General features: G+C 47.3%; 1 protein-coding gene across 1 annotated transcript in view; it reads left to right on the forward strand.

Moving 5' to 3' along the window:
• Positions 1-3,782: 3,782 nt before the first annotated feature.
• CYTH3 (cytohesin 3) overlaps positions 3,783-25,706 on the forward strand; it is a 72,922-nt gene continuing 50,998 nt past the window's right edge. Inside the window, exon 1 of the mRNA XM_058157596.1 lies at positions 3,783-4,066. Coding sequence (XP_058013579.1) covers positions 4,030-4,066 — 37 coding nt within the window. The 5' untranslated portion in view covers positions 3,783-4,029. The remainder of the gene's footprint in view (positions 4,067-25,706) is intronic.

The following is a 25,706-nucleotide window of genomic DNA, read 5'->3' on the forward strand; positions in this document are numbered from 1 at the left end:
TCTTATCCCGGAGCTTAGGTTGAACCGTGGACATTGATGTCCAGTACAAGTAGAAGAAGGATTGAAGCAGGGGTGAAATGTAAAACTGGGTGGGGAATTCTGGGAGTTGAAGTCCACCAGGCTCAAAGTTGCCAAGGTTGGAGACCCCTGATCTGGATGATTGAGGATCTCCATAGATCAGTGGTTCTCAACCTTTATAGTGCTGCGACCCCTTTAATACAATTCCCCATGATGTGGCGACCCCTTTAATACAATTCCCCACGATGTGGCGACCCCAACCATAAAATTATTTTTGTTTTGAATTTATTGCCATGTTGAAGCCGTCTTGGCTAGCGATCTGAACTGCTTGCGATTGCCTTGAGGACAGAGGCATTAAAGCGGAGACTCCTCCCCTATTAAGTTTATCGCTTCTGAAGCCAGATTAGGCTAGCGATTGGGAGTGATTGCAGCTGGCTTGAGAGGGAGACATCAGAGCAAAGATTTCTCTCTTTTTTAATTCATCGCGCCTGAAGCCGAATTCGTCTAGCGATTCGAAGAGCCTGCAGCTGGTTCGTGGAGTCAACCATTGGAGCACGATTCTTCGACTCGCAAGTATACTTCCCATATTTCCGATGGTCTTAGGCGACCCCTGGCAAATTGTCATTCGACCGCCAACGGGGTCGCGACCCACAGGTTGAGAACCGCTGCCGTAGACAGTCAGGAATAGTGGTTTTTGAGGAGAGGGGGCAGAAGGTGGGCGGATAAAACCAACATGCAAAATCTGAAGGCGGGATCTATGTTTGTTTCCACCATTTGCTGACCTCAAAGATGTTGTTTTGTTTTGTTTTGCATTTTAGTCAAGGATCAAAGAATCAAGTAGTCTCATTTGGCTGAGTAAGTTATATTTGTAAAACAAACATCCAGGGTTTTCCTCAGTCCCTCATCGCTGGGGCTTAAAAAAAAAGAAAAGTATCAGAATTATTCATTTTGACATTGTAAGGACTGTGGTAGGTAGGTGAAGTTTTCTTTACTGAGTTCGATTAGTTGCATGAAAAGGGGTTTCCAGCCGACGTTCTTCAGCAGAAGAATTTGAGAGCTCGAGCAGCACGTAGGTGGCCTACAGAGACCACGAAACCACAGTTGGAAACATAAGAGTGTCAGTACTGCCTGAAGATCTCCCACGTCTTAACCTCAGCAGACGGCTGATTCAATGCTAAAGCACAACTCGTTGTGCTTGTGAACCTCTTTGCCATTGCAAAGGTTAGACGTTAATATGGATGCCTTTCGTTGCTCTGTTTTGAACATGCAAAAGTATGAGCAGTCCTGATATTGAGAGAGAGAGAGAGAGAGAGAGAGAGAGAATGAGAGAGAGAGAGAAAAAGAGAGATAAAGGTAAACAGAGAGAGAATTAGAGACAGACGGAGAGAGACAGAGAGAGAAAGAGAGACAGAATGACGGGGAGAGAGAAAGATAAAGAGAGAGAGAGAGAGAATGAGAGACAGACAGCTGGAGAGAGAGAGAATGAGAGGGGAGAGGGGGAGAGACAGGCAAAGACAGAGAACGAGAGACAGACTGAGAGAGACAGAGAGAGAGATAGACAGAGGGAAAATGACACACACAGAGAGAAAGATAAAGAGATGGAGAGAGAGAGAAATAGAGAATAAAAGAGACAGTTGGAGAGAGACAGACAGAAAGAGAGAGATAGAATGACAGCGAGAGAGAAAGATAGAGAGCAAGAGGGAGAGAGAGAGAGAGAGAAGGACAGAGAGAGAGAAAGATAGAGATAGAGGAAGAGACAGAGAGAGAGAATAAGAGAGAGAGAATGAGAAAGAGAGAGAGAGAGACAGACAGAAAGAGACAGAGAAAGAGAGAGAAGGACAGAGAGAGAAAGATAAAGAGAGATAGAGGGAGAGACAGAACAGAGATAGAGAATAAGAGAGACAGAGAGAGAGAGAGAGAGAGAATGAGAGGGGGAGAGAGAGAATGGAAAATTTGCTTGGCCTCTTTTGAATTGAATTGAATACAAGTCGATCACAATTGAGCCCCAGATTTCTATTGCTACGTGAGACAGTTCAGTGAGTTCCATTTTATGGAATTTTATGACCTTTCTTGCCACAGTTGTTAAGCAAATCACTGCCATTCCTAACAAGGCTGTACAGTGAATCTGGCTTCCTCGTTGATTTTGCTTAGTCAGGAGGTCACAAAAGGGGATCACGTGACACACACCCCCCCCGGGACACAGCAGCGGTCATAAGTATGAACCGGTTGCCAAACGTCTGAATTTTGATCCCGTGACCATGGGATCATGGGAAAGCAAACCTCGGTCACCTTTTTCAGGGCCGTTGTAACTTTGAACGGTCACTAAATGAAAAAGTTGAACAACATTTTTACAGAACTATAGATATGATGAGTGCCCCCCCCACATCTATTCTCTGCCTCCCAAATCCCAGCTGACCGGGAGGAAATGGGGATTTTGTCATATCCTTCCCCTGGAGTGGGGAGGGAATGGAGATTTTGCAATATCCTTCTCCCAGGAGTGGGAAGGGAATGGGGATTTTGTAGTATCCTTTCCCTGGAGTGGGGAGGGAATGGAGATTTTGCAATATCCTTCTCCCAGGAGTGGGAAGGGAATGGGGATTTTGCAGTATCCTTCCCCTGCAGTGGGGTGGGAATGGAGATTTTGCAATATCCTTCCCCCAGGAGTGGGAAGGGAATGGGGATTTTGTAGTATCCTTTCCCTGGAGTGGGGTGGGAATGGAGATTTTGCACTATCCTTCCCCTGCCACGCCCACCAAGCCACGCCCACCAAGCCACAACCGCAGAACCGGTAGTAAAAAAAAATGGAAACCCACCTGTTTGCAGAGATTACGGTTCAACACCTAATCTCTGCAAACTACCATTGGCTGGATTTGCACAACAGCCAAAATCAAACACAACCATAGGACACATTTTTGGTGTTCCACAAATTCAGCATTAGAAATGCTACAGATGGGGTGTGTGTGTGCTGATGGTGGTGGTGATTCTCGATTTATGACCCCACGATGGAGCCTCAAATTGAGCCCAACTAATTTAAGGACTATAGGGACCTGGTGGCTTAGTGGGTAAGACACTGAGCTTGTGGATCGAAAGGTTGGCAGTTCGGCGGTTCGAATCCCTAGTGCCGCATAACGGGGTGAGCTCCCATTATTTGTCCCAGCTTCTGCCAACTTAGCAGTTCGAAAGCAGGTAAAAAATGCAAGTAGAAAAATAGGGACCACCTTTGGTGGGAAGGTAACAGCGTTCCGTGCGCCTTTGGCGTTGAGTCATGCCGACCACATGACCACGGAGACGTCTTTGGACAGCGCTGGCTCTTCGGCTTTGAAACGGAGATGAGCACCACCCCCTAGAGTCGGGAACGACTAGCACATATGTGCAAGGGGAACCTTTACCTTTAACTTAAGGACTGCATTGCTTAACCATTTTTGAAACCCACCACTGATCCGGATCGCTCCCTTAACCAAATCAGGGTGCAAATAAACCCCTCCAGCTTCCCAGGGTACCAAATCCTAAGAACATGGATGGATGGAGAAGATGCTCATCATCCCTAGAGCTCCGGTATCGTTTTTTTGGGGGGTGGGGGGGTGGGAGAGCCCCCATCTGGCCCTGGGGGTCTGCCCCCTGGAGGTGGTTGGTTGACAGAGGTGCCCCTGAATTGCTCTCTCTCTCTCCCCCACCACCCTCCAGCCCTCCCCTCCCCCTCCCTGCGCATCCCCCCCTCCCCTGGCCGGAGCAAAGCAGCGCAGCGCAGGCGGGGCAGAGGCGGCGGGGCCAGGCAGAAGGAGCCGGGGAGAGGCGAAGCATCATCGTCCGCCCATTTCCGCGGAGGCTGCACCGGGGTCAGATGAACCGGGCGGGCCGAGCCAGCGGCGACTGAAAACAGCTGCAACAGCTGCATAAGAGGCGGCGGCGGCGGCAAAGCCAAGGGGCCGCGGAGAGTCCCGGCCGAACCGAGTTGCTGCGGCTGCTGCTGCTGCTGCTCCGGGGTTGCTTCGGGGGCGACGCTGCTCCACCATGGACGAAGACGGAGGAGGAGGAAGCGGGGGAAGCGGTGAGCCAGCAAGGCCGGCCGCGGCTGGGGTTGCATCCCAGCCGGGCGAGTCGCTCGGGGCGAAAGGGGATGGGGGACGGGGCTCAGATAGTGGGGTTTTCTCAAAAAAACCCCGTCCAACTCCGTGCCGCGCCGGGGTCGGACGAGAGTGCCTCTGAGCGCGTGCAGAGGGACACCCCAAGATTTCAAGCCGGGCATTCTTAGGGGTCGCCTTTTGTGGGGAGACTGGAGAAGAGAGAGCACAGATGGAGGGGTTTATTCCCGTCTTCGTCCCGTGCCGGGGTCGGACGAGAGTGCCTCTGAGCGCGTACAGAGGGACACCCCAAGATTTCAAGCCGGGCATTCTTAGGGGGCGACTTTGGGGGGGAGGGACTGGAGAAGAGGGAGCGCAGATGGAGGGGTTTATTCCCGTCTTCGTCCCCTGCCGGGGTCGGACGAGAGTGCCTCTGAGCGCGTGCAGAGGGACACCCCAAGATTTCAAGCCGGGCATTCTTAGGGGTCGCCTTTGGGGTGGGACTGGAGAAGAGAGAGCGCAGATGGAGGGGTTTATTCCCGTCTTCGTCCCCTGCCGGGGTCGGACGAGAGTGCCTCTGAGCGCGTACAGATGAGCGCGTACAGACAGGCATCCCAAGATTTCAAGCCGGCCATTCTTAGGGGGCGCCTTTTGGGGGGGGACTGGAGAAGAGAGAGCTCAGATGGAGGGTTCCCCCCCCCCCATCTTCGTCCTGTGGCCGGGGTCGGACGAGAGTGCCTCTGAGCGCGTACAGATGAGCGCGTACAGACAGGCATCCCAAGATTTCAAGCCGGGCATTCTTAGGAGGCTCATTTTGGGGGGTGGGGCGGACTGGAGAGGAGGGAGCGCAGATGGAGGGGTCTGTCGCCCTCTGCCCCGCGCCGGGATCGGGCGAGAGTGCTTCTGAGCACGTGCAGAGGAGCTCTCCAAGATTTCAACGTCGGGCATTCTTGGAGCGGGGGGCTTTTTTTGGGGGTGCCGGGGAGGAGGGAGCCGGGCAAAGTAGAGTCCCGGGACAGGGGGAGGTAGGCGATTCTCTCCCTGTCCCCCAGTTTCGGAGTTTGGTTTTTTTTTGGAGGGGGGGGAGGAGGAAACATGTACACGCTTCCCTCGGTTCCCACGATCCGGCGGCTTGGCACGGGAAGACGAAAGGCCAGGCAAAGCGCTTGTCGCGGTTTACGGTTGGGGGTGTCTTTGTGTGATCCCTAGTCTCCGGCCAACTTGTGCCAACCAGCCATTCTGTTCTGGGTCAAGGATGATGGGATCTGGAGTCCAGTTGAAGTCACGGGACCAGTGGTCCCCGGGGTGCAGCCAGAGATAGCTTCAGGCTTTGGTAAGCTGATCTTGGGGAGCCTGCTGTGAATAGATGTGTGGAAAGAGAAGTGGTGATTTTAATGAGAAATTGTGTTCTCTGCATTTGGATTTCTCTCTGGCGAGGTGGGTCTGAGCTCTAGATTTGAGACTCCCCCCCACCCCAATTCTGTTCTCACCCCCCATCCCCTGGACCCTGCCCTCAACCTGTTTTTCTTTCTTTCCATCCATGCCTTCGTGGAACGAGATTGCATGATCTTTTTCTTTCTGTCAATTTTGTGCCTGTGACTTTCTTGATCCGGGCTCTTGGTGGCCTCGGTTGAACCGAATTGATTACTAAAACGTCGCCCCCCCCCTCCCACCTGGCTCCGAATTTCTGGTTTTTCTGCTTGGTTGTTAAAAGATCCGCTTGATTTGGCAGTTTTGGGATCTTTCTTGATTTCGATGAGCCGGCATTGGGGGAAGAAACAAAAATTGAAAATAACCAGGCCTTTTCCTCTGACATTCCTTCTTCTGTTAGTCGACCACGATTAGAGATAAAATGCGGTTTTGGCCTTTGTCCTCCCGAATGGCCAGAGTTGCAGTCACTGCAGTTTTAATCCAGTTTCACATTTATACATACACACACACACACACACACACACACACACACACACACACACACACACCCTCCTCTGAATTAATAGGCCGATGTGTTAAAGAAAAACCCTGGATTTGCACAACAATCTACAAAACGCCAAACAACCATCCTTCATCTGCATAACATCGAAGCCTGTTGATCCATATTTGGGAAATCGGGTCTGGTGTTTTTTATTTAGTTCCACGCTGAGAATAAAAAACATCTGTAGCCCAGGACATCTGGAGAAGCAGAGATGCCTGGATCAATTTCTGGGGGGAAGTTGGGTTTTGTGTCCAAGCTGTAATTAAGTTGTCTTTTCTTACCTATCCAAGGGCAGAGATTTCCCTAGAACTGTTGCAACCAAGGGTGTCCCCAAGGCTTGGTCTAAAGCAGAGGTTCTCAAACTTGACAGCTTTAAGACTTGTGGACTTCAACTCTTAGAATTCTCCAGCCAGTTATGCTGGCTGGAGAATTCTGGGAGTTGAAATCCACAAGTCTTAAAGCTGCCAAGTTTGGGGACCTCTGGTCTAAAGAGTAAAGATGTTGATTGCTGGTTGCAAGAATTTAGTTTGGTCTAGTGGTTAAGGCACCAGGCTAGAAACCAGGTGACGGTGAATTCTAGTCTTTCCTTAGGCATGAAAGCCAGCTGGGTAACTTTGAACCAATCACCAGGCGATGGAGAGTTCTAGTCACGCCTTAGGCATGAAAGCCGGCTGGGTGACTTTGGACCAATTACCAGGCGATGGAGAGTTTTAGTCCCACCTTAGGCATGAAAGCTGGCTGGGTGACTTTGGACCAATCACCAGGCGATGGAGAGTTCTAGTCTTTCCTTAGGCAAGAAAGCCAGCTGGGTGACTTTGGACCAATCACCAGGCGATGGAGAGTTCTAGTCTTTCCTTAGGCATGAAAACTGGCTGGGTGACTTTGGACCAATCACCAAGCAATGGAGAGTTCTAGTCTTTCCTTAGGCATGAAAACTGGCTGGGTGACTTTGGACCAATCACCAGGTGATGGAGAGTTCTAGTCCCACGTTACTTAGGCATGAAAGCCAAGCTGTGTGATGTTGGGTCAGACCCTCAGCTCAATCCATCTTACAGGGTTGTTGTTGTGGGGGGGAAAAAATAGGAGGAAGAAGGAGTATTAGACATGTTTGCTGCCTCATGTTGTTTATAAAAAATAAGTAAATAAATAAAACTCGAGCCCACCCACCCAACCTATCCCCCCCTATCCTTTCCTTCTCTTCCCTTTGAATGTCAATATTTCCATTCCTGCTCGCTTTCTGACGCCTTTGGCTTTCCCAACATTCCAGCTCTTCGCTGCCCATCCATGCCCCCCTCCCCATTAACTCTCTTCAGACGGGGGTGGGTGGGCCAGAGATCCCTTTCCAGATGCCTCATGCTATATAGCAGCAGTTTGTTGGAAGAAATGCCACAAATTGGGGACTTTCTGGGGGATAGAAGGGAGTCCTTTGGGAGAATCCAGCTGCGGGGAGCCTGGTCCAATTTGGGTTTGTCCTCCATTCAGTGGGGAAGACAATTAAGATTTTGTTTTATACGCTGTAATCTAAATTATGGATTTTTCTCTCCCACCCCTCCTCCTGCACTGCATCTCCCCCCTGAAAGGTCAACTGTTTCTGAAAAGAAGAAAAATGAAAGCTTAGCTGTGTCGAGGGTTGGAAAAAAGTCATGAATGAATGAATGCTTGATTAGGCCTGGATATAAAGATCCTATAGAAATGGAGGAAGATGATCGGGGCTGGCTGGAGACAAAGATTTGTGCTTTTGTAGAGTCGTCCGTGCGGGTGGTATCGATGCCAACCACAAATGGTTGTTTCTTCTTTTGGGACATAGGGCAACCATTTGTCTGCTATTTTTTTTTTTTTGGATGTGCCCAAAACATTGCTACTTTTAACATTGCCAACCTCTGTCAGTTTGTACATCTTACTAAGGGTTTATTTAATCATGATTTGTTCAGTTGGCCATTATGGGATGGGTTAAGCTTTTGGCTTAACGGATGTGGGTGGGTGGATTCTCAGTGAGCGTTGATTAAACAAACAGTGGCTTACTGTGATGTGAGACAGTGGTGGGATTCAAATTTTGTTACTACCGGTTCTGTGGGCTTGGTGGGCGTGGCATGGCTTGGTGGGCGTGGCAGGGGAAGGATACTGTAAAATCTCCCTCCCTCCTTTCCACTCCAGGGGAAGGATACTGCAAAATCTCCATTCCCTCCCCACTCTTGGGGGAAGGATACTGCAAAATCTCCATTCCCTCCCTACTCCAGGGGAAGGATACTGTAAAATCTCCATTCCCTCCCCACTCCACCGGAGAGATACTGCAAAATCCCCATTTCCTCCCAATCAGCTGGGATGCGGGAGGCAGAGAATAGATGGGGCGGGGCCAGTCAGAAGTGCTACCAGTTCCCTGAACTACTCAAAATTTCCGCTACCGGTTCTCCAGAACTGGTCAGAACCTGCTGAAACCCACCTCTGATGCGAAAACTGAACCAGTGTGCGATCATTTGTATACGTCGCACCAAGCCCGTGTTTTCTCAACCGTGGCAACTTTAGGATGTGTGGGCTTCAGCTCCCAGAATTCTCCAATCAGCACCTAACCAACTCCCAGAATTCCCCATGCTGGCTGGGGAATTCTGGGAATTGAAGCCTGCCCATATTAAAGTGTTTAAATATAGATTTAAACACAGAGACTTAAAAAGGCCCTTAAAACAATAGGCACGATAGAGATTGAGCCTTTGCATTGAGCCTCGGCTTTCTTCCAGCAAAGTGGCGTGACTCTGCTCATTGGGATGTGGCTATGTCACATCCGCCCGTCATTGCTAAGAGGCGGATGAGTAATGGTGGCTTTGTGACGGCGGGCAATCCCAATGCGAGAAACCCAGTTCCGAAACTTAGTAGTAGGTGTGGTTCATTTAGCTGGAGAAGAAGAGGAAAAATATGCAGGCACGAATCAAAGGCATGCACCAAGGAGTCTATAAACAAACAGGGCTGCCATAGTTATCTCCCGCAGCATCTATTTCCCCAGCTGTTCAGACAGCTGCAGAGAGGAAATACTGTACAAACCAGGTCAGTGTTGCTTTAAGCGTTTTTTTTTTTTTTGGTCGGCTACCAAACTGGAGGACCAAAGAGAGGATTAGAAAGAAAGAAAAAAGGCCGAGTTAGCAATCACAACCATGAATCTTTCTGTAAATATTTAAAATATTTCTATAGCTGGTGCGCTCTTGAACAGCAAAAATAATCACAGGATCGCTGTACATGGCAGCTTGCTTAGTTGAAACCAAGAATGTGGGACTGTGGGAAAATGGTTAGATTAGATTAACAGAGTTGGAAGAGACCTTATAGGTCATCTAGTCCAACCCCCCGCTCAAGCAGGAGACCCTACACCATTTCTGACAAATGGCAGTCCAATCTTTTCTTGAAAGCCTCCAGTGATGAAACTCCCACAACTTCCGAAGGCAACTTCTGTTCCATGGGTTGATTGTTCTCACTGTCAGAAAGTTCCTCTTCATTTCTAGGTTGAATCTCTCCTTGGTCAGTTTCCATCTATTGTTCCTTATCTGGCCTTCAGGTGCTTTGGAAAACAGCTTGACCCCTTCCTGTCTGTAGCAGCCCCTCAAGTATGGGAAGACTGCTATCATGTCTCCTCTGGTCCTTCTCTTCATTAAACTACAGATTAACAGAGTTGGAAGGGTCCTTGTAGGTCATCTAGTCCAACCCCCTGCCCAAGCAGGAGACCCTACACCATTTCTGACAAATGGCAGTCCAATCTTTTCTTGAAAGTCTCAAGTGATGAAGCTCCCACAACTTCCGAAGGCAACTTCAGTTCCATTAGTTGATTGCTTTCACAGTCAGAATTTCCCCCCCCCTTATTTCCAGGTTGAATCTCTCCTTGTTCAGTTTCCATCCATTATTCCTTGTCTGGCCTTCAGGTGCTTTGGGAAATAGCTTGACCCCCATCCTCTCTGTGGCAGCCCCTCGAATACTGGAAGATGGCTATCCTGTCTCCCCCGGTCCTTCTCTTCACTAGACTTAGCCATGCCCAGTTCCTGCAACCGTTCTTCATATGTTTTAGTCTCCAGTCCCCTCATCATCCCGGTTGCTCTTCTCTGCACTGTTTCGTGAGGAAATTCCACCAGTAAAATATTCATGTGGCCATGGGTGTCTGTCTTTTAGCAGCTTTGACGGCAACGTCTAGAGATGATCCTCCGTTGAAAATGTTGCACGAGACAGAAGATGCTACAGGAGAAGTGAGAGGTCTTTTGCCTCCCCTTTCTGAAGTGTTGCAGAATGAACAAGCAACGCCTCTTGATGTGGTTTCCTTTTATTTTCACACTTCTAATGTGTTCGTGCACAAAGACACACTTTTGATGTAGCCCTCTCGAAGTCTCTCTTTTCGCTTTGTCGGGATGTTCCTTTCATTTTTACGGAGCAGCGATCCTTGAGTTTCATTATTGTTTATTATTGCTTAACACAATGTAAGCCGCCCTGAGTCTTCAGAGAAGGGCGGGATATAAATTCAAATTTTAAAAAAAATTGTGATACGGTTTTATTGTTTCAAGGCAGGGGGAAATTGAGCGGCGGATGGCGTTTCTGCTATAGCTCCATCGAAGGACATTAAAATATCCAGAAGTTCCTCTTATCATCTTTTGGATACAGAAGTAAAGGTAAAGGATTCCCCTCGCACATATGTGCTAGTTGTTCCCGATTCTAGGGGGCGGTGCTCATCTCCGTTTCAAAGCCAAAGAGCCAGTGCTGTCCAAAGACGTCTCCATGATCACGTGGCCGGCATGACTCAATGCCAAAGGCACACGGAACGCTGTTCCCTTCCCACCAAAGGTGGTCCCTATTTTTCTACTTGCATTTTTTTACTTTGCATTTCGAACTGCTAGGTTGGCAGAAGCTGGTACAAGTAACGGGAGCTCACCCCGTTACGTGGCACTAGGGATCCAAACCGTTGAACTGCCAACCTTTCAGTCGAGAAGCTCAGGGTCTTAGCCACTGAGCCACCACGTCCCGTGGATACAGAGAGATCTTCCCAATTCAGGAGTTTTTCAGCTAAGAAAGGCTGCTATCATGTCTCCCTTAGTCCTTCTTTTCATTAAACTAGACATACCGAGGTCCTGCAACCGTTCTTCATATGTTTTAGCCTTCAGTCTCCTTAATCATCTTGGTTGCTCTTCTCTGCACTCTTTCTAGAGTCTCCGCATCTTTTTTTAGTTTCCATCCCTTGTTTTCCTGCCCTTTGCAGGTTTAATTCTTTCCTCCTCTGACCGTCTCTACTAATCCCTGCCTTTTTACTCAAGGCATTTGACAGCCCACTTGAGCTGGCAGATGCTCCTTAAAGCGAAATATGGCTTGGCAGGGCTGTGTTTCCCTTTTTTCCTTGGCAGCCGACACACTCCGTTTGTCGTGTCCCACTCCTCCGCTCACGGCCGGGTCAGGGAAATCCGAATCAGGCGTGCCTCTGCAGCTCTGCCAAAGTCCTAGCAAAGTCCTCAAGGCAGGCAGGAGACCAGAAAGTGACTTCAGCAAGATATGTTTAGACTTTGCCTGACTCAGAGAATGCCAGAAAGCAGGTCCTTTATATAGGCCATGGGGTGTGGCTCCATGACTCAGCACTTATCCAGGCCTGCCCCTCCCTTCCTTCTGTTGCCTCCGCCTATCAAGTCTTCTGACGCGAGGGTCACTCCAGTCGGCAGCTGTTGGTAATAAACCTTCCTCAGGCTCACATGCTGTGGAGGAGGGGGAGGGGTCTAGTTGCTCCGTTTGCCTGGGCATGGAGCCAGAGCTGGGGGCTGGAGGTATTTCTTCTTCTTCAGCCTGTCTGGGCATGGAGCCAGGGCTGGGGGCTGGAGGTATTTCTTCTTCCGTGTTCGGAAGCAGATAAGAAGACCCCGGCTGAGGTGAGATTGGACGAGACACAACACCATTCACGAGAAAGCCAAATGTGCGTGTTGGGTTTTTTTTGGTCTTTTCTTCTGCTGCTCCTTGGAGATTTACCTGGAGAAGGAAATATGTCTGGAGTGAATAGATTAACAGAAGGTTTATTCAGTTTCCTTCTGGAGGTTCGTGAAACCTTGTGAAGGAGTCCTTCATGGCTGTTGAAAATGTGTGTGAACAGCCCTTCAAGGAAGAGTGAAGGTAGCGTAAGACTCCTGGTGACCTGACTGGTTCAGCTCTCTCTTCTCGTGGTGGCCAATCCATTCCAGGTCATCCTCGACTGACCACTTTTCATTTAGTGACCTTTCAACGTTGCGACGGCGCTGAAAAAGATGACCTACGACTGTTTGCACACTTAGGAGCTTTGCAGCATCCCCGTGTTCCGGTGATCAGAATTCGGACGCTTGGCAATGGACTCATATTTATGACGGTTTGCAGTGTCCCGGGGTCATGTGATCAACTTTTGCGACCTTCTGACAAGCCAAGTCAACGGCGAAAGCCAGTTGACTTCATTGAACAACCAGGTTATTAATTTAGCAGCTGTGATAATTCAGTTAGCAACTGTCTTGCTTAGCAAAAACAACAAAAAATCTGGTTCCAATTATGGCCGTAAGTCGAGAACCGAGGGGTCCTTGGTACTCTCTGAGCTTGGTTGTTTCCTTGCAGACATTTCATTACCCAACTAGGGAACATCATCAGTGCTGAGAGAGCTCCAAGAACCCCACAGTCATCCTCCTCCAACCCAATTCCCTTCTAGCACTGATGATGTTCCCTAGTTGGGTCATGAAAGGCTTGCAAGAAAACCACCAAGCTCAGAGAGCACCAGGGACCCCATACTCCTCCTCCTCCTTTTCCTTTTCCTCTCTTTTCCTCCTCTTCCTTTTCCTCCTCTTCCTCCTCCCCCCTTTCTCTTCCTCTTCTTCTTCTCCATCCACAAAACCACTCCCTTCTAGATGTTCCCTAGTTGGGTCATGAAACATCTGCAAGAAAGCCACCAAGTTCAGAGAGCACCAAAGGACCCCTCATTTCAACCCTGAACTACAAATATTCCCCTTTAGAAGGACTACTACCTATATGTAGGAACGTTTACCTAGGCATAAGGGGTGGAAACTTGTTTTCAAACTCCAGAGCAATGAGATAACATTCGGAAGTGGCTCAGACAGACACCTCCCTAATGGAAGACAGTATTAAAAAGGAGAGGAGACGCAACACAATTAGGAGAGCAAACTTCTGTTTTTATAGCCAATCTCAATCAAAGTGCTTTAAGCTTTCCCGTGGAGTTGATTTCCTGATATGGTCTACTGTAGTGGGGCTGACCCATTTTTTTTTTTTTTCATGCATCGAGAAGATCTGTATGCAGAAGTGAAATTTGTATTATTTGCAGGTGTTTGTTTGGAAGGCACACACAATGCAAATGTTGTCAGCGTTGCGACGACTGATGCCCTATTTAAATCATGAGCCTCAAGCCAAGCTTCAAAAGAAATCCACTTATTTATTAGGAGCTCCATGTCAGCAGTTCCCAAATGAAGCCAACTCTGCAATTTATGGCCCCAACCCACCTAATTTATGGCCCCAATCATGACCCTGTTTTCCCTCTCCCCCCACCCCCAGGGTGTGTCATCAATCACATTCGCCAATGGAGTAATTTCGTGGGTTGTAGAGATCACTCCCCTCCAGCCTCTGTGGGTAACCCTGGGAGACAGCCTTGAGAAAGATCTGTCTGGAATGTACTCCTGTCTTCGGCTGCCGGCTGCCTCGTCGGTTTCCCATCCGGCTTGCCTATGGCAACTCGCGAGCAGGTCAGGGATGTTTTGCGAGTTGATAGATACCACAAGCACACTTAGGCAATACTGAATTAATACAACTTTTCCACAGGAATGCAAACATGTAGGGAAAAAGACAGGTAGCACGATTACAGTTCAACCTCAAATTTTTGTTGCTAAGCAAACTTTTGTTAAGTGAATTTTGCTCCATTTTTAATGGTTTTTTTTTTTTAATGTTTGTATTTTTGACGTGTCATTTCCGTTTTACCATTTTCTTGATTTGTTAGTCATTCTCGGGGCTTAAAATATATACCTGCAACCAACTCTTTTGAATTTGACTAATAACGGGAAGTGCCGTTTTTAAAGATACTTTCCCACTTTCTGCTCAGCTCTTGGCCCTTTCTTGAAAAAGTCCCCTTGCAAATATTCTGAACACCTGCAATATTTTAGAGTAGGAAATGGCAGGAAAGGCAGAACGTGGATGTAAATATTTTGTAGCCGTAGTCTTACGGACTGAGCATTTTTTAAATGAAAGCAAATATTCTCAGGGTTTTTTTTTTTAAATCTCCTGCTGGTGACCCCTTTTGAATGCAGTTCTTTCTATAATTAAATATATCAGCTGTTTCTTTTCTCATTCTCAGCCCTGATGGTTTTGAAGCTCAAGCTAAAAAAGAGGTAGCTGGTTGAGATGACTTTTGTATCCAGAATACAAAAATAAATTCTTATTAAATTTAACGTGGAAGAGGTAGAAATGTGAGCGCTTTGAAAACTCTTGGAGTATCCGGTTATATAGATTAATCTTGCCTAAATATCTGTAGTTAATCCCTTTGATTAATTACCGTGTGCTTCCTGCCTGCATATTCCCCTTTAACTTACTCTTAATGCTTCGTAACCTCTCAGTACTGTCTTTTAGTGCTTAGTTCAGGGATCATAAATAATGTATATTTTTAGCTTTTTGAGGTTTCCAGACCTCTAGTTCTCCAGGAAAAAAAAATAAATGTCAGAGAATTGCTGAAGTATCCAAGAATGGAGAGGAAATCTGATTTTGGACGGTTCAACTCTATTGAGAATTTTTGGCTGCCCAAATATCTCCGGAAGAGAATCTCTTAAACATTTTCACTTTTCTGCGAAAAGTGTCTTGTCTTCTCACATTCAACACCAGAGGTGGGTTTCAGCAGGTTCTGACCAGTTCTGGCAAACTGGTAGCGGAAATTTTGAGTAGTTCGGAGAACCGGTAGTAAAAATTCTGACTGGTCCCGCCCAGTGGTGGGATTCAGCCAGTTCGCACCACTTCGGGAGAACCGGTTGTTAACTTTCTGAGCAGTTTGGCAAACTGGTTGTTGGAAAAAATCATTAAGGCAGAGAACCGGTTGTTAAATTACTTGAATCCCACCACTGGTCCCGCCTCCATCTATTCTCTGCCTCCCAAGTCCCAACTATTCAGGAGGAAATGGAGATTTTGCAGTATCCTTCCCCTGCCACGCCCACCAAGCCACACCCACAAAACCAGTAGTAAAATTTTTTGAAACCCACCATTGGTCTCAACATCTTTTTTATAGTGTGGGGACCAAAACTGGATGCAGTACCCTAGGTGTGGTCTTTTGTGTGTGTGTGTATGTGTGCTGGCTGGTACTGTCTAGTTGCAGCCCCTGAATTCTCCTGCTGCAGTGGAAACCCTCCAACTGCTCCAACTGAAAAGTTTGTGGGTCAACATGATAAACCTTAGACGCTTCTGTTGGGAAAAATCCTAGCGAGACGTCCTTTATCCCCTTCCACGCCATCTGGTAACCTTAAATGTAACTACTGCGTTCAAGGCGATGGCGTGTCTCAAAAAATAGCTCCAAATATTGTTGATAGATCGGCTGCTGCAATGTAGGTTCAATCCAAGCGAACTGGAAAGTATGCAGCTGGGCCTTAACAGCTGTTAGGTATTTTCTCCTCAGCCTCTCTCTCTCTCTTTTGCTCTGAAATGAAACATCTGGTGCAGGAGGATGTACCTCGTTTACTTTACTTCACTGTCATTGCACCTCGTACAATGAAATTGAATGCCATCTTCAGTGTACATTATAACTATAAAAATAAAACACAAACACACCTCCTTCGCATTCTATACAATTGAATTGAAAACCCCTGATGCTGCATTAATATTGCACTCTGCAGTAGAATTCAATATAGTTACTGCTCTGGGATAGAAGCTGTTTTTTTTAGCCTATTTGTCCTTGTTTTTATTGTCCTGTACCGGCTGCCAGAGGGTAATAGTTCAAAAAAAAAAAAAAAAAGGATGCCCAGGATGTGATGGATCTTTAAGAATGTTTTGAACTTTCTTAAGGCAGCGGAAGCTATCAAGCTCTTCCAAAGAGGGAAGAGGGCAACCAATGATCCTCTGAGCTATGATGTTAACCCTCTGGAGCTCTGTCCTATCTGCCACTGTACAATTGGCAAACCATACATAGGTGCAGTAAGTTAAAATACTCTCTATGGTGCAGCAGTAGAAGGTCACCAGCAGTTTTTCATTCAGTTGTTATTTCCTGAGAAGTCTCAGATAGTATAATCTCTGCTGGGCTCTTTTGACCAGTGCTGCAATGTGAGTGGCCCCAGGTCAGGTCCTCTTTTTATGATAACACCCAGAAACTTAAAACTGGCCACTTGCTCCACTCGGTCTCTCCACTGATAAGCAAGAGCTGGATGTCTGATCTGTTCCTTCTCTAGTTCACTATAAGCTCCTTGGTTTTATTCCCAGCTTTCTCTCCATCCAATGCAGAGGTGGTTCTGACCAGTTCTGGAGAACCCATAGCAGAAATTTTGAGTAATTCGGAGAACCGGTAGTAAAAATTCTGACTGGCCCCGCCCCCATCTATTCTCTGCCTCCCAAGTCCCATCTGAGGATTTTGCAGTAATCTTCCTCTGGAGTGGGGAGAGAATGAAGATTTTACAGTATCCTTCCCCTGCCACACCCACCCAGCAATGCCACGCCCACCCAGCAATGCCACGCCCACCAAGCCACACCCACAGAACCGGTAAGTAAAAATTCTGACTGGCCCCGCCTCCATCTATTCTCTGCCTCCCAAATCCCAGCTGATGGGGAGGAAATGGGGATTTTGCAGTAACCTTTCCCTGGAGTGGGGAGGGAATGAAGATTTTACAGTATCCTTCCCCTGCCACACCCACCCAGCAATGCCACGCCCACCCAGCAATGCCACGCCCACCCAGCCACACCCACAGAACCGGTAAGTAAAAATTCTGACTGGCCCCGCCTCCATCTATTCTCTGCCTCCCAAGTCCCAGCTGATTGGGAGGAAATGGGGATTTTGCAGTAACCTTCCCCTGGAGTGGGGAGGGAATGAAGATTTTACAGTATCCTTCCCCTGCCACACCCACCCAGCAATGCCACGCCCACCCAGCAATGCCACGCCCACCAAGCCACACCCACAGAACCGGTAAGTAAAAATTCTGACTGGCCCCGCCTCCATCTATTCTCTGCCTCCCAAGTCCCAGCTGATTGGGAGGAAATGGGGATTTTGCAGTAACCTTCCCCTGGAGTGGGGTGGGAATGGAGATTTTACAATATTTTCCCCAAGCCACGGCCAACAAGCCATGCCACGCCCACCAAGCCACAACCATAGAACCGGTAGTAAAAAATTTTTGAAACCCACCACTGATCCAGTGGTACAAATTGTTCTGCTCTGTTTGTCTGAAACAGAGGAAAAACTTAGGCAAAGTTTAGATCCAGCGGATTAAAGATAAGAGTACAAGTAATCCTCAGTTTATGACCACAGTTGATTCCCAAATTTATGCTGCTAAGTGTGACGTCGGCTCGGCGAGTTTTGCCCCGTCATAAAGATGAGTCAGCTGCCAAGGGTCTGGATTTTGATCCCCAAATGTCCATGGGGATGCCGCAGCAGTCGCAAGTGTGAAAAACAGTCATAAGTCACCGTTGTAACTTTGAACGGTCGCCAAAGGAACTGTTTTAAAACGAGGACTAGCTGTAATCAAAGTTTAGATTAAGACGGCATCTGGGACCCCTGAAAACGGAACTTAATTATGGTGGAAGACTGTGCAGGAGACACGACTCTTGGTTGTTGTTTTTTCTCACCATTGGATTCACAGGGTGGCCAAATATGTTTGGCGCCATTTATTGGCACCGCTGGTATTTGTTTAGTTTGGATTCGGGCACGTGTGAAGCTAGCCGTTTGCGGCTTTGTCAATAAACTGTGGTTTGGTAAATGCCAGCTTGGTGAATTTGTCTGAGGGCGGCTCCTGGCTCTGTTTCCACGGCACGGTAAACCAAAAACTGATTGTAGGTCTCGCTCGGGCTAAGCCCGGTCATTTTGTCCTGAGAAACATCCAGCCGTGGCAGTTTTCAAGTAAACACGGAAGGAACTGGGGACATGCGATTGCAAAAAGCCGAGCTTTTATTTAACTTACCCTAAACGGCTGACTCAGGAGGCAGGCAAATTTCCTGCCTTATAATAACACTTTGAACGTCCTTTGAACATCAATTATTATTTTGCTCCGTTTTTCATTTGGACATTCCAGGGGCCGTTTGTTTAGGGGACACTTTACATTATGGGAGAGTTTGCGTTCCCATCTTGGAAAAGAGCAACAGTGGGTCCTTCGGTCTTCCAATATTTGAGGGGCTGCCCCAAAGAAGAGGGGGGTCAAGCTATTGTCCAAAAACACCTCAGGGCAGGACAAGAAGCAACGGATGGAAACTGATCAAGGAGAGAGGCAACCTAGAAATGAGGACAAATTTCCTGACAGAGTCATTGATCAGCAGAACGACTGGCCTCCAGATGTTGTAGGTGCTTCACCACTGGAGGTTTTCAAGAATAGATTAGGCAGCCATTTTCAATTTCCAGTTCAGAATAGAACTGGAAGGGACTAAGGATTATATTAGGTTTCTGGGCTGCCGCCGCACACTGCTGGCTCATATTTAAGTAATCGTTGACTAGGACTCCAAGGTCCCACACACAGTTGTCGTTTTTGAGCCTAATCTGCACTCGTATCCTTGGTTTATCTTGCTCAGGCGTGTAAAACCTTGCTTTTCTCCACATTTAAATTTCATTTTGTTGGATAGGGTCCATTGTTCAATTCTGTCAAGATCGGGAGTGGGCTTCAACAATTTTAGCAAGGGTGCTGGGTGGGTGTGGCCATGATGGGTGTGGCCTAGTCGGTTTCCTGCACCATGGCCGGTGGGGAGGCGCTTTTGCTCTCCCTGGGCTCCAGAGGCTTTCTTCGAGCCTCCGGGAGGGTGAAAATGGCCACCCCAGGTGTTGTGGTCCGCCAGCAGCCTGCAGAGCTGGCGGCGGAGTCGGACAGTGAGGAGACTGGGGAGTACAATGGGCCAGTCCTGGAGTCAGGGGAAGGCCCAGACGAGGGCTCTGCGTCAGAGGCAGAGATGGAGCTAGGGCCATCTGGGAGCGATGTGCGGACTCTGGAACCTCCAGCGGCAGACAGCAGAGAGGCAGAGGAACAGGAGGGACCTGTTCCTAGTGCATGCATGCGAAGAGCTGCCAGAAGGCAAGAGCAGCTGAAGAAAAAAGGACAACTCAGGAGTAAGGCCAGGAAATGATTGGCCCCTCCCATAAGGCTTAAAAGAGCAGCAATGAGCTGTTGGGTTCTTTGTAGAAAAGCAACATTGATTCCATTGCTTCTTGTCAGCTTCTCTTGAACTTTGTGGGGTTTTTGCCAAGAAAAGCCTTTGGCAGGTTGCCAAAGACAACAAAGGTTGGTGATAAGGCCAAAGGACTGTTTATAAAGGATTTGTTTGGGACTAAGCTGAGAATGAATTAATTCTCAGCTGTTTCAATAAAATAAGTTAGTTCAGGACTGAATTGTGTTTGGTAATCACTACTTGGGCCTCGGTCACAACACCAGGCTCCGGAAGCCCTCTGGAGTTTCCGGCCTTCCTGAACTTCCGGTAGGCCTGTTTTTCACCCTCCCCGAGTACCCTGCACTTACCTGCAACCAAAATTGGCCGCGTGGGGACTCCTGGGAGGGGAGGGGTGGGGTGAGCGGGGCCAGCCCAGAGTGGGATTTAGAGGTTCTCCGAACTGCACAGAATCTTAGCTGGAGGTTCTCCCGAACCCCTGCGAACCCCCAGCAGCCCCACCCCTGGTCAAGATCCTTTTGGATCCTGAGCTTATCCTCTGGGGTGTTGGCTATTCCGCGTTACGTTCCGCATTCATTCAGAATAATATATAGGATCTCCTGCATGAGCAAAGAGCTGGATTAGTGAAGCAAATCTTGTGTGAATTTCAGATCAGCAGGAAGCGCACCCTCGGGCACTATGGTGTGGGTATGTGTTATAAGCTTGTCTCCAAAGGGCGCCTTGGCACTTGCTGTTTCATAGCAACCTACCTAACAAAAGTCAGATTTCAACCGCTAATTGTGTGGAAATAGAAGGCGCATCGCCCAGTTAGGAAAATAGAAACGCCTATTTATATGCGTGTCTGCTGGACACGTTGATTTTCAAAGAGGACGGAGACCGCCTCAAAATCTGGAGGCTTTGCTTGCGTTCCCATTCCACTCAATGTTTTTTCTAAAAGCCCCGAGGACTTGAATTCTCATGGCATGGGAATGGATGGGAGGATAGATCTGACATGCTCATGTGTTTCTCGTCTGAACAAAATAACAGAAGAGAAGAACAGAGTTGGAAGGGACCTTGCTCAAGCAGGAGGCCCTACATCATTTCAGATAATTTGGTTGTCCAATCTCTTCTTAAAATCCTCCAGTGATGGAGCAACCCATAACTTCTGGAGGCAAGCAGTTCCACTGATTAATTGTTCTGTCAGGAAATTTCTCCTCAGTTCTAGGTTGCTTCTCTCCTTGATCAGTATCCACCCATTGCTTCTTGTCCTGCCCTCAGGTGCTTTGGAGAATAGCTTGACTCCCTCTTCTTTGTGGCAGCCCCTGAGATATTTGAACACTGCTATCATGTCTCCCCTAGTCCTTCTTTTCATTAAACTAGACATACCAAGTTTCTGCAACTTTTCTTCATATGTTTTAGCCTCCAGTTCCCTATTCCCTATTTGTTGCTCTTCTCCGTTCCTTTGTGTGGAAGGAATTGATGGGAGGAATTTCTATACTTTTTTTTTTTAAATCATTTTTTAAAGATCAGATGCAAGGCACATGTGTATGTACAAGACTAAAGAGGAAAAAACCGGTCAGGTCACATGTTGGAGAAAATAATTTATGATAATGTAGGTCAGATTTTCCCATTGCTTGCTAGACTCTTGAGCATTATAAACAAAGCTTTCGAACATCTGGGAATAATACAGGATCCAGCTGTCAGGGGATTTTTATTTTATTTTTACTGTTTGTGAATGAGCTTGGTTTAGTGGCGGTCCAGTCTAACTCATTGTGTAAAAATTCTCAAGGAAGAAGGCAGGGTGGGAAAAAAATATGACACTGTGTAAAAATATTCAAGGAAAAGCAAACAGGAAATCTGTCTCTCCATTTCAGGCCTGTTTTTCAGATGCCATATTGAAATAATTTAAAAAAAAACACCACAGTTTAAATGTTTAGGGTCCCCCCCCCCATGGTTGGCGCCTGCAAAATTTTATTTTTCCTTTCAGCACGAAATAAATAGTTGGGTCATTAGAAGCGACGTGTTCCCAGCTGAAATGCCTGTGTTTTTCATTGAAATTTATGTTTTTAGAGAAAGAAGAAAAAATATTGGGTTTTTAAAGGCGAAAACGCCTTGATGGACCGGTTAATTTTTTTTTTTTTTTGGTTTACATTTATATCCCGCCCTTCTCCGAAGACTCAGGGCGGCTTACAGTGTGTAAGGCAATAGTCTCATTCTATTTGTATATTTACAAAGTCAACTTATTGCCCCCCCAACAATTTGGGTCCTCATTTTACCTACTTTATAAAGGATGGAAGGCTGAGTCAACCTTGGACCTGGTGGGACTAGAACCTGCAGTAATTGCAGGCAGCTGTGTTTTAATAACAGGCTTCTTACAGCCTGAGCCACACCGCGGCCCCCTGAGCCACACAGGGGGAGCCACACAGGGGGAGCACAGGGAACCTGTGGCTCTCATGACTGTTATGGCCCATTAGTAGCCTGTAGAGCTGGCAGCAGATTCGGATAGTGGGGAGGTTGGGGAGGAACCTGGGCCAGTCCTGGAGTCTGGGGAAGGCTCTGATGAGGGCTCTGCATTGGAGGCAGAGAGGGGGCCAGGGCCGAATGCCAGTTATCAGCTGCCTTCGGAGTCAGACATCAGTGAGGCAGATGAACAGCTGGAGCCCGTTCCCAGTGTGTGCAGGCACAGAGTTGCCAGTCAAAGGGAACAGCTAAAGAACAAGGGTCGACTCGGGGATAAGGCCACAGGTGGACGATGAATGGCCCCTCCCAGAGAGAATAAAAGAGGAACAAAAGGAGACTGGAGTTTGCAGGAGACAATTAAAGGTAAAGGTTCCCCTCGCACATATGTGCTAGTCGTTCCTGACTCTAGGGGGTGGTGCTCATCTCCGTTTCGAAGCCGAAGAGCCAGCGCTGTCTGAAGAGGTCTCTGTGGTCATGTGGCTGGCATGACTAAATGCCAAAGGCGCATGGAACACTGTTCCTTTCCCACCAAAGGTGGTCCCTATTTTTCTACTTGCATTTTTTACGTGCTTTCGAACTGCTAGGTTGGCAGAAGCTGGGACAAGTCACGGGAGCTCACCCCATTACGCAGCACTAGGGATTTGAACCGCTGAACTGCCGACCTTCTCATTGACAAGCTCAGCGTCTTAGCCACTGAAGATATCAGCCTGGCAGCTCCCCAAGTCAGATAAGATCTTTGACTTTAAATTCTCCCTTGAAAGAATTTGCTGGATGTGAGTGAGAGGAATTCACAGTAACTTAATAAAAAGGGGTTTTTCTCGGGACCAGGAGTCTGCTTCATGCGCTTGGGAAGCCTAAGTCTGAACAATGACATCAGTGAACTACAAATCCCATCATTCCCTGCCATTGACCAGAGAGGCTGGGAGGGACTCTTAAGAGTTATAATGCTCAACCTCTGGAAGGCTGAAGATATCCACATCTGTTAAGAGTCTTTGCCACCAAATAGAAATAAAAGAAGAAAAGGGAAGGAAGATGCTGCAATTGACTGATGAGCAGGGGGGAAAAAATAGTCCTTCAAAAGACGTAAACTTCTTTTAGGAGGTCCAGAAAACGACTCTTGAGATTCTATTCGTGGTGTGATTGAATCACCAGACTTCCTCTTTCCGAAAAAGGATATTGGAATGGACAAATGAAGAAGTTTAATGAAGTTGGCAGCGTGCAATTGGGGGAATCTGTATCTTTCCCAGGATCCTAAAAAAAAAAAGATCCTGGCCCAACCAGAGAAACTTTTCTCTCCAGGGAGCATCTAAGTAGACTTAATGACCAAATACCACCCATCCTTCCATTCCTTTCAGCTTTTAAGGTCCTAAAGTGGCGATGTTTTTTATACGTATGTAATGCCGCGGCTGTCAAAGGCTGTGTTAGCATAGCAGTTAATAATATGCATCGGGGAACTATAATTAGGTGTTGCGATACAATCTAATTATGTCTAATTATAGCATTGGCACATTCCATTTGCCACGGTGCCATCAAAATCACTTGCCCTACTCTGAATTCATTCTCCCGACTGGGGTTCTAATGGAAGCCGGGCTCCGTACGGAGATATTACATATTGTCTGCAACTTCAACAGGCTGTCCTCTACGTACGATCGCAATTGAGCGCCAAATTTATATTGTGAAGTGAGACGTTTTTAAGTGAGTTTTTGCCCCGTTGTACGACTTTTCTCGCCACCTTTGCTAAGTCTGCAGTTGTTAAATTAGTGACACGGTTGTAAAGTGAAGCTGGTGTCCTCATTGATTTAGGTTGCAAAAGGGGATTGATTATATGTCCCAGGGACACTGCTCATGTTTACTTCCAGCACTGGAGATTTTTAGGAAGAGATTGGACAACCATCTGTTTGAAATATTGTAGGGTTTCCTTCTTGAGCAGGGGAATTGAAGTCTTCCAACTCTGTTGTTCTGTCTTGCAATCTATTAACTCTTCTCTGGAACCAATTTAGTTAGGGGTGGGCTTTAAAAATTGTAGCAGTGGGTTCTCTGCCCGGTTGCTGGGTGAGTGTGGCCATGGTGGGCGTGGCCTAGTCCTCCTCCATCGCCATAGGGGGTGGGTTTGCCCTCCTGGGGCTCCGGAGGCTTTTTTCGAGACTCCGGGAGGGTGAAAACAGCCTCCCCAGGCTCCGGAGGCCCTCCAGAAATGGGCCCATTTCCAGCCTTCCTGAACTTCCAGTAGGCCCGTTTTTCGCCCTCCTGGGAGGGGTGGGGTGGGCGGGACCAACCAGGAGTGGGATTTGGGAGTTCTCCGAACTGCACAGAATCTTAGCTAGAGGTTCTCCCGAACCCCTGCGAACCCACAGCAGCTCACCCCTGAATTTAGTGCTGAACTTTAGTTCGCTACGTTCCTCTGCGTAGACTTGAGCAAGTTCCTTAACTGGAACTTATAGTGCGGTCCTGTTCCTTCATGCCTGACACGGGTGCCCGGTACAAGCCAGGATGCTGCTGTGTGTGCCACGACAAGGTCTTCGTGCATGAATGACGGGTTGTTTCATTTCCAGAGTGACATCAGGATATAGGGTGTCCCTATTTGTTCCCTCTTTTTCCCCTGGCAGGAGATCTGACCGATATGTTCTCTCCTCAGCTGAAAAGCAGAAGGTGAAAAAAAACCAAACCCATGCTGGATCTGTTTCTAAAGCAGACGAGAATCGAAACTCTGGTTTCTCCTGAGTTGCTAGGAGCCAGATTTTTTTTCTTTCTTGCTTGCTTGCTTGCTACATACTCCGGCCAGACTGCAAATGTCAGCATCCAAAGGTTGAGGAAGTTAGTTGATCCAGCTGACATTTGACTGCCAGGGGAAGGGCTCCATTATATTCACGCTTAGTGCTATGCCAGGATATGTTTTGTTTAGCTTTTGCTCAGGATATCGTACTGACTCAATCGCCGTCGCTTAGGCAAGGAAACCTTGATTTAGCGGACTGTGATGTAGCAGAGCCTTGGATTTAGTGGACCATTTCGCAGTGTCCGTTATTTCCATCGGTCTGTTAAATCAGAGAATCTGTGGTTTCTGATTTAACTCATTGCTGTAATGGCATCTTTGCACAAATGATGGCCTTTTATGACCTGGGGGAGGTATGGAAGGTATGGAAATTTGGCTCATTTTGAGAATGATGTCTAGAATAGAATAGAATAGAATAGAATAGAATAGAATAGAATAGAATAGAATAGAATAGAATAGAATAGAATAGAATTTTTTATTGGCCAAGTGTGATTGGACACACAAGGAATTTGTCTTGGTGCATATGCTCTCAGTGTACATAAAAGAAAAGATACCTTCATCAAGGTACAACATTTACAACACTTAATGATAGTCATAGGGGACAAATTTAACACTTAATGATACAACACTTAATGATAGTCATAGGCTACAGATAAGCAATCAGGAAGCAATATCAATATAAATCATAAGGATTACTAGCAACAAGGCCAGTGGTCTGAATTTCCGTGGGTATTTGGTCTGTTAAATCTGAAATAGTCAATGGTTGCAGCATCCAGGGGTCATGTGAATGCCATTTGTGACCTTCCCAGACCGCATCCGATAAGCAAAGTCAAATGGGAAGAGAGATTCATTTAATAACCCCATGATTCCCTTAACAACTGCAGTGATTCACTTAGCAGCTTTGGAATTATTTTTTTTTATAAAATTGTCCCCGGTTGTTAAACGTTGGGCACCCTCTGAGTTGCAGCACGTAAAAAGGACTTTGTAGAAAATAATGTGTCTTGGAGAAAAAAAAAATGGAATTCTTGTCGAAAGAAATTTGAGGCTATTCTCTAATAGGATAAACGTGTGGAAAATGCAGGACCCCGTTCTCTTAATTTAGCTGCAGCAACTTTTTTTTAAAAAAAATCCCTTTCTTATGTCTGAGACATCAAGAAGAATT

This window comes from Ahaetulla prasina, chromosome 14 (genome assembly GCF_028640845.1).
Source record: "Ahaetulla prasina isolate Xishuangbanna chromosome 14, ASM2864084v1, whole genome shotgun sequence".
Taxonomy (NCBI): Eukaryota; Metazoa; Chordata; class Lepidosauria; order Squamata; family Colubridae; genus Ahaetulla; species Ahaetulla prasina.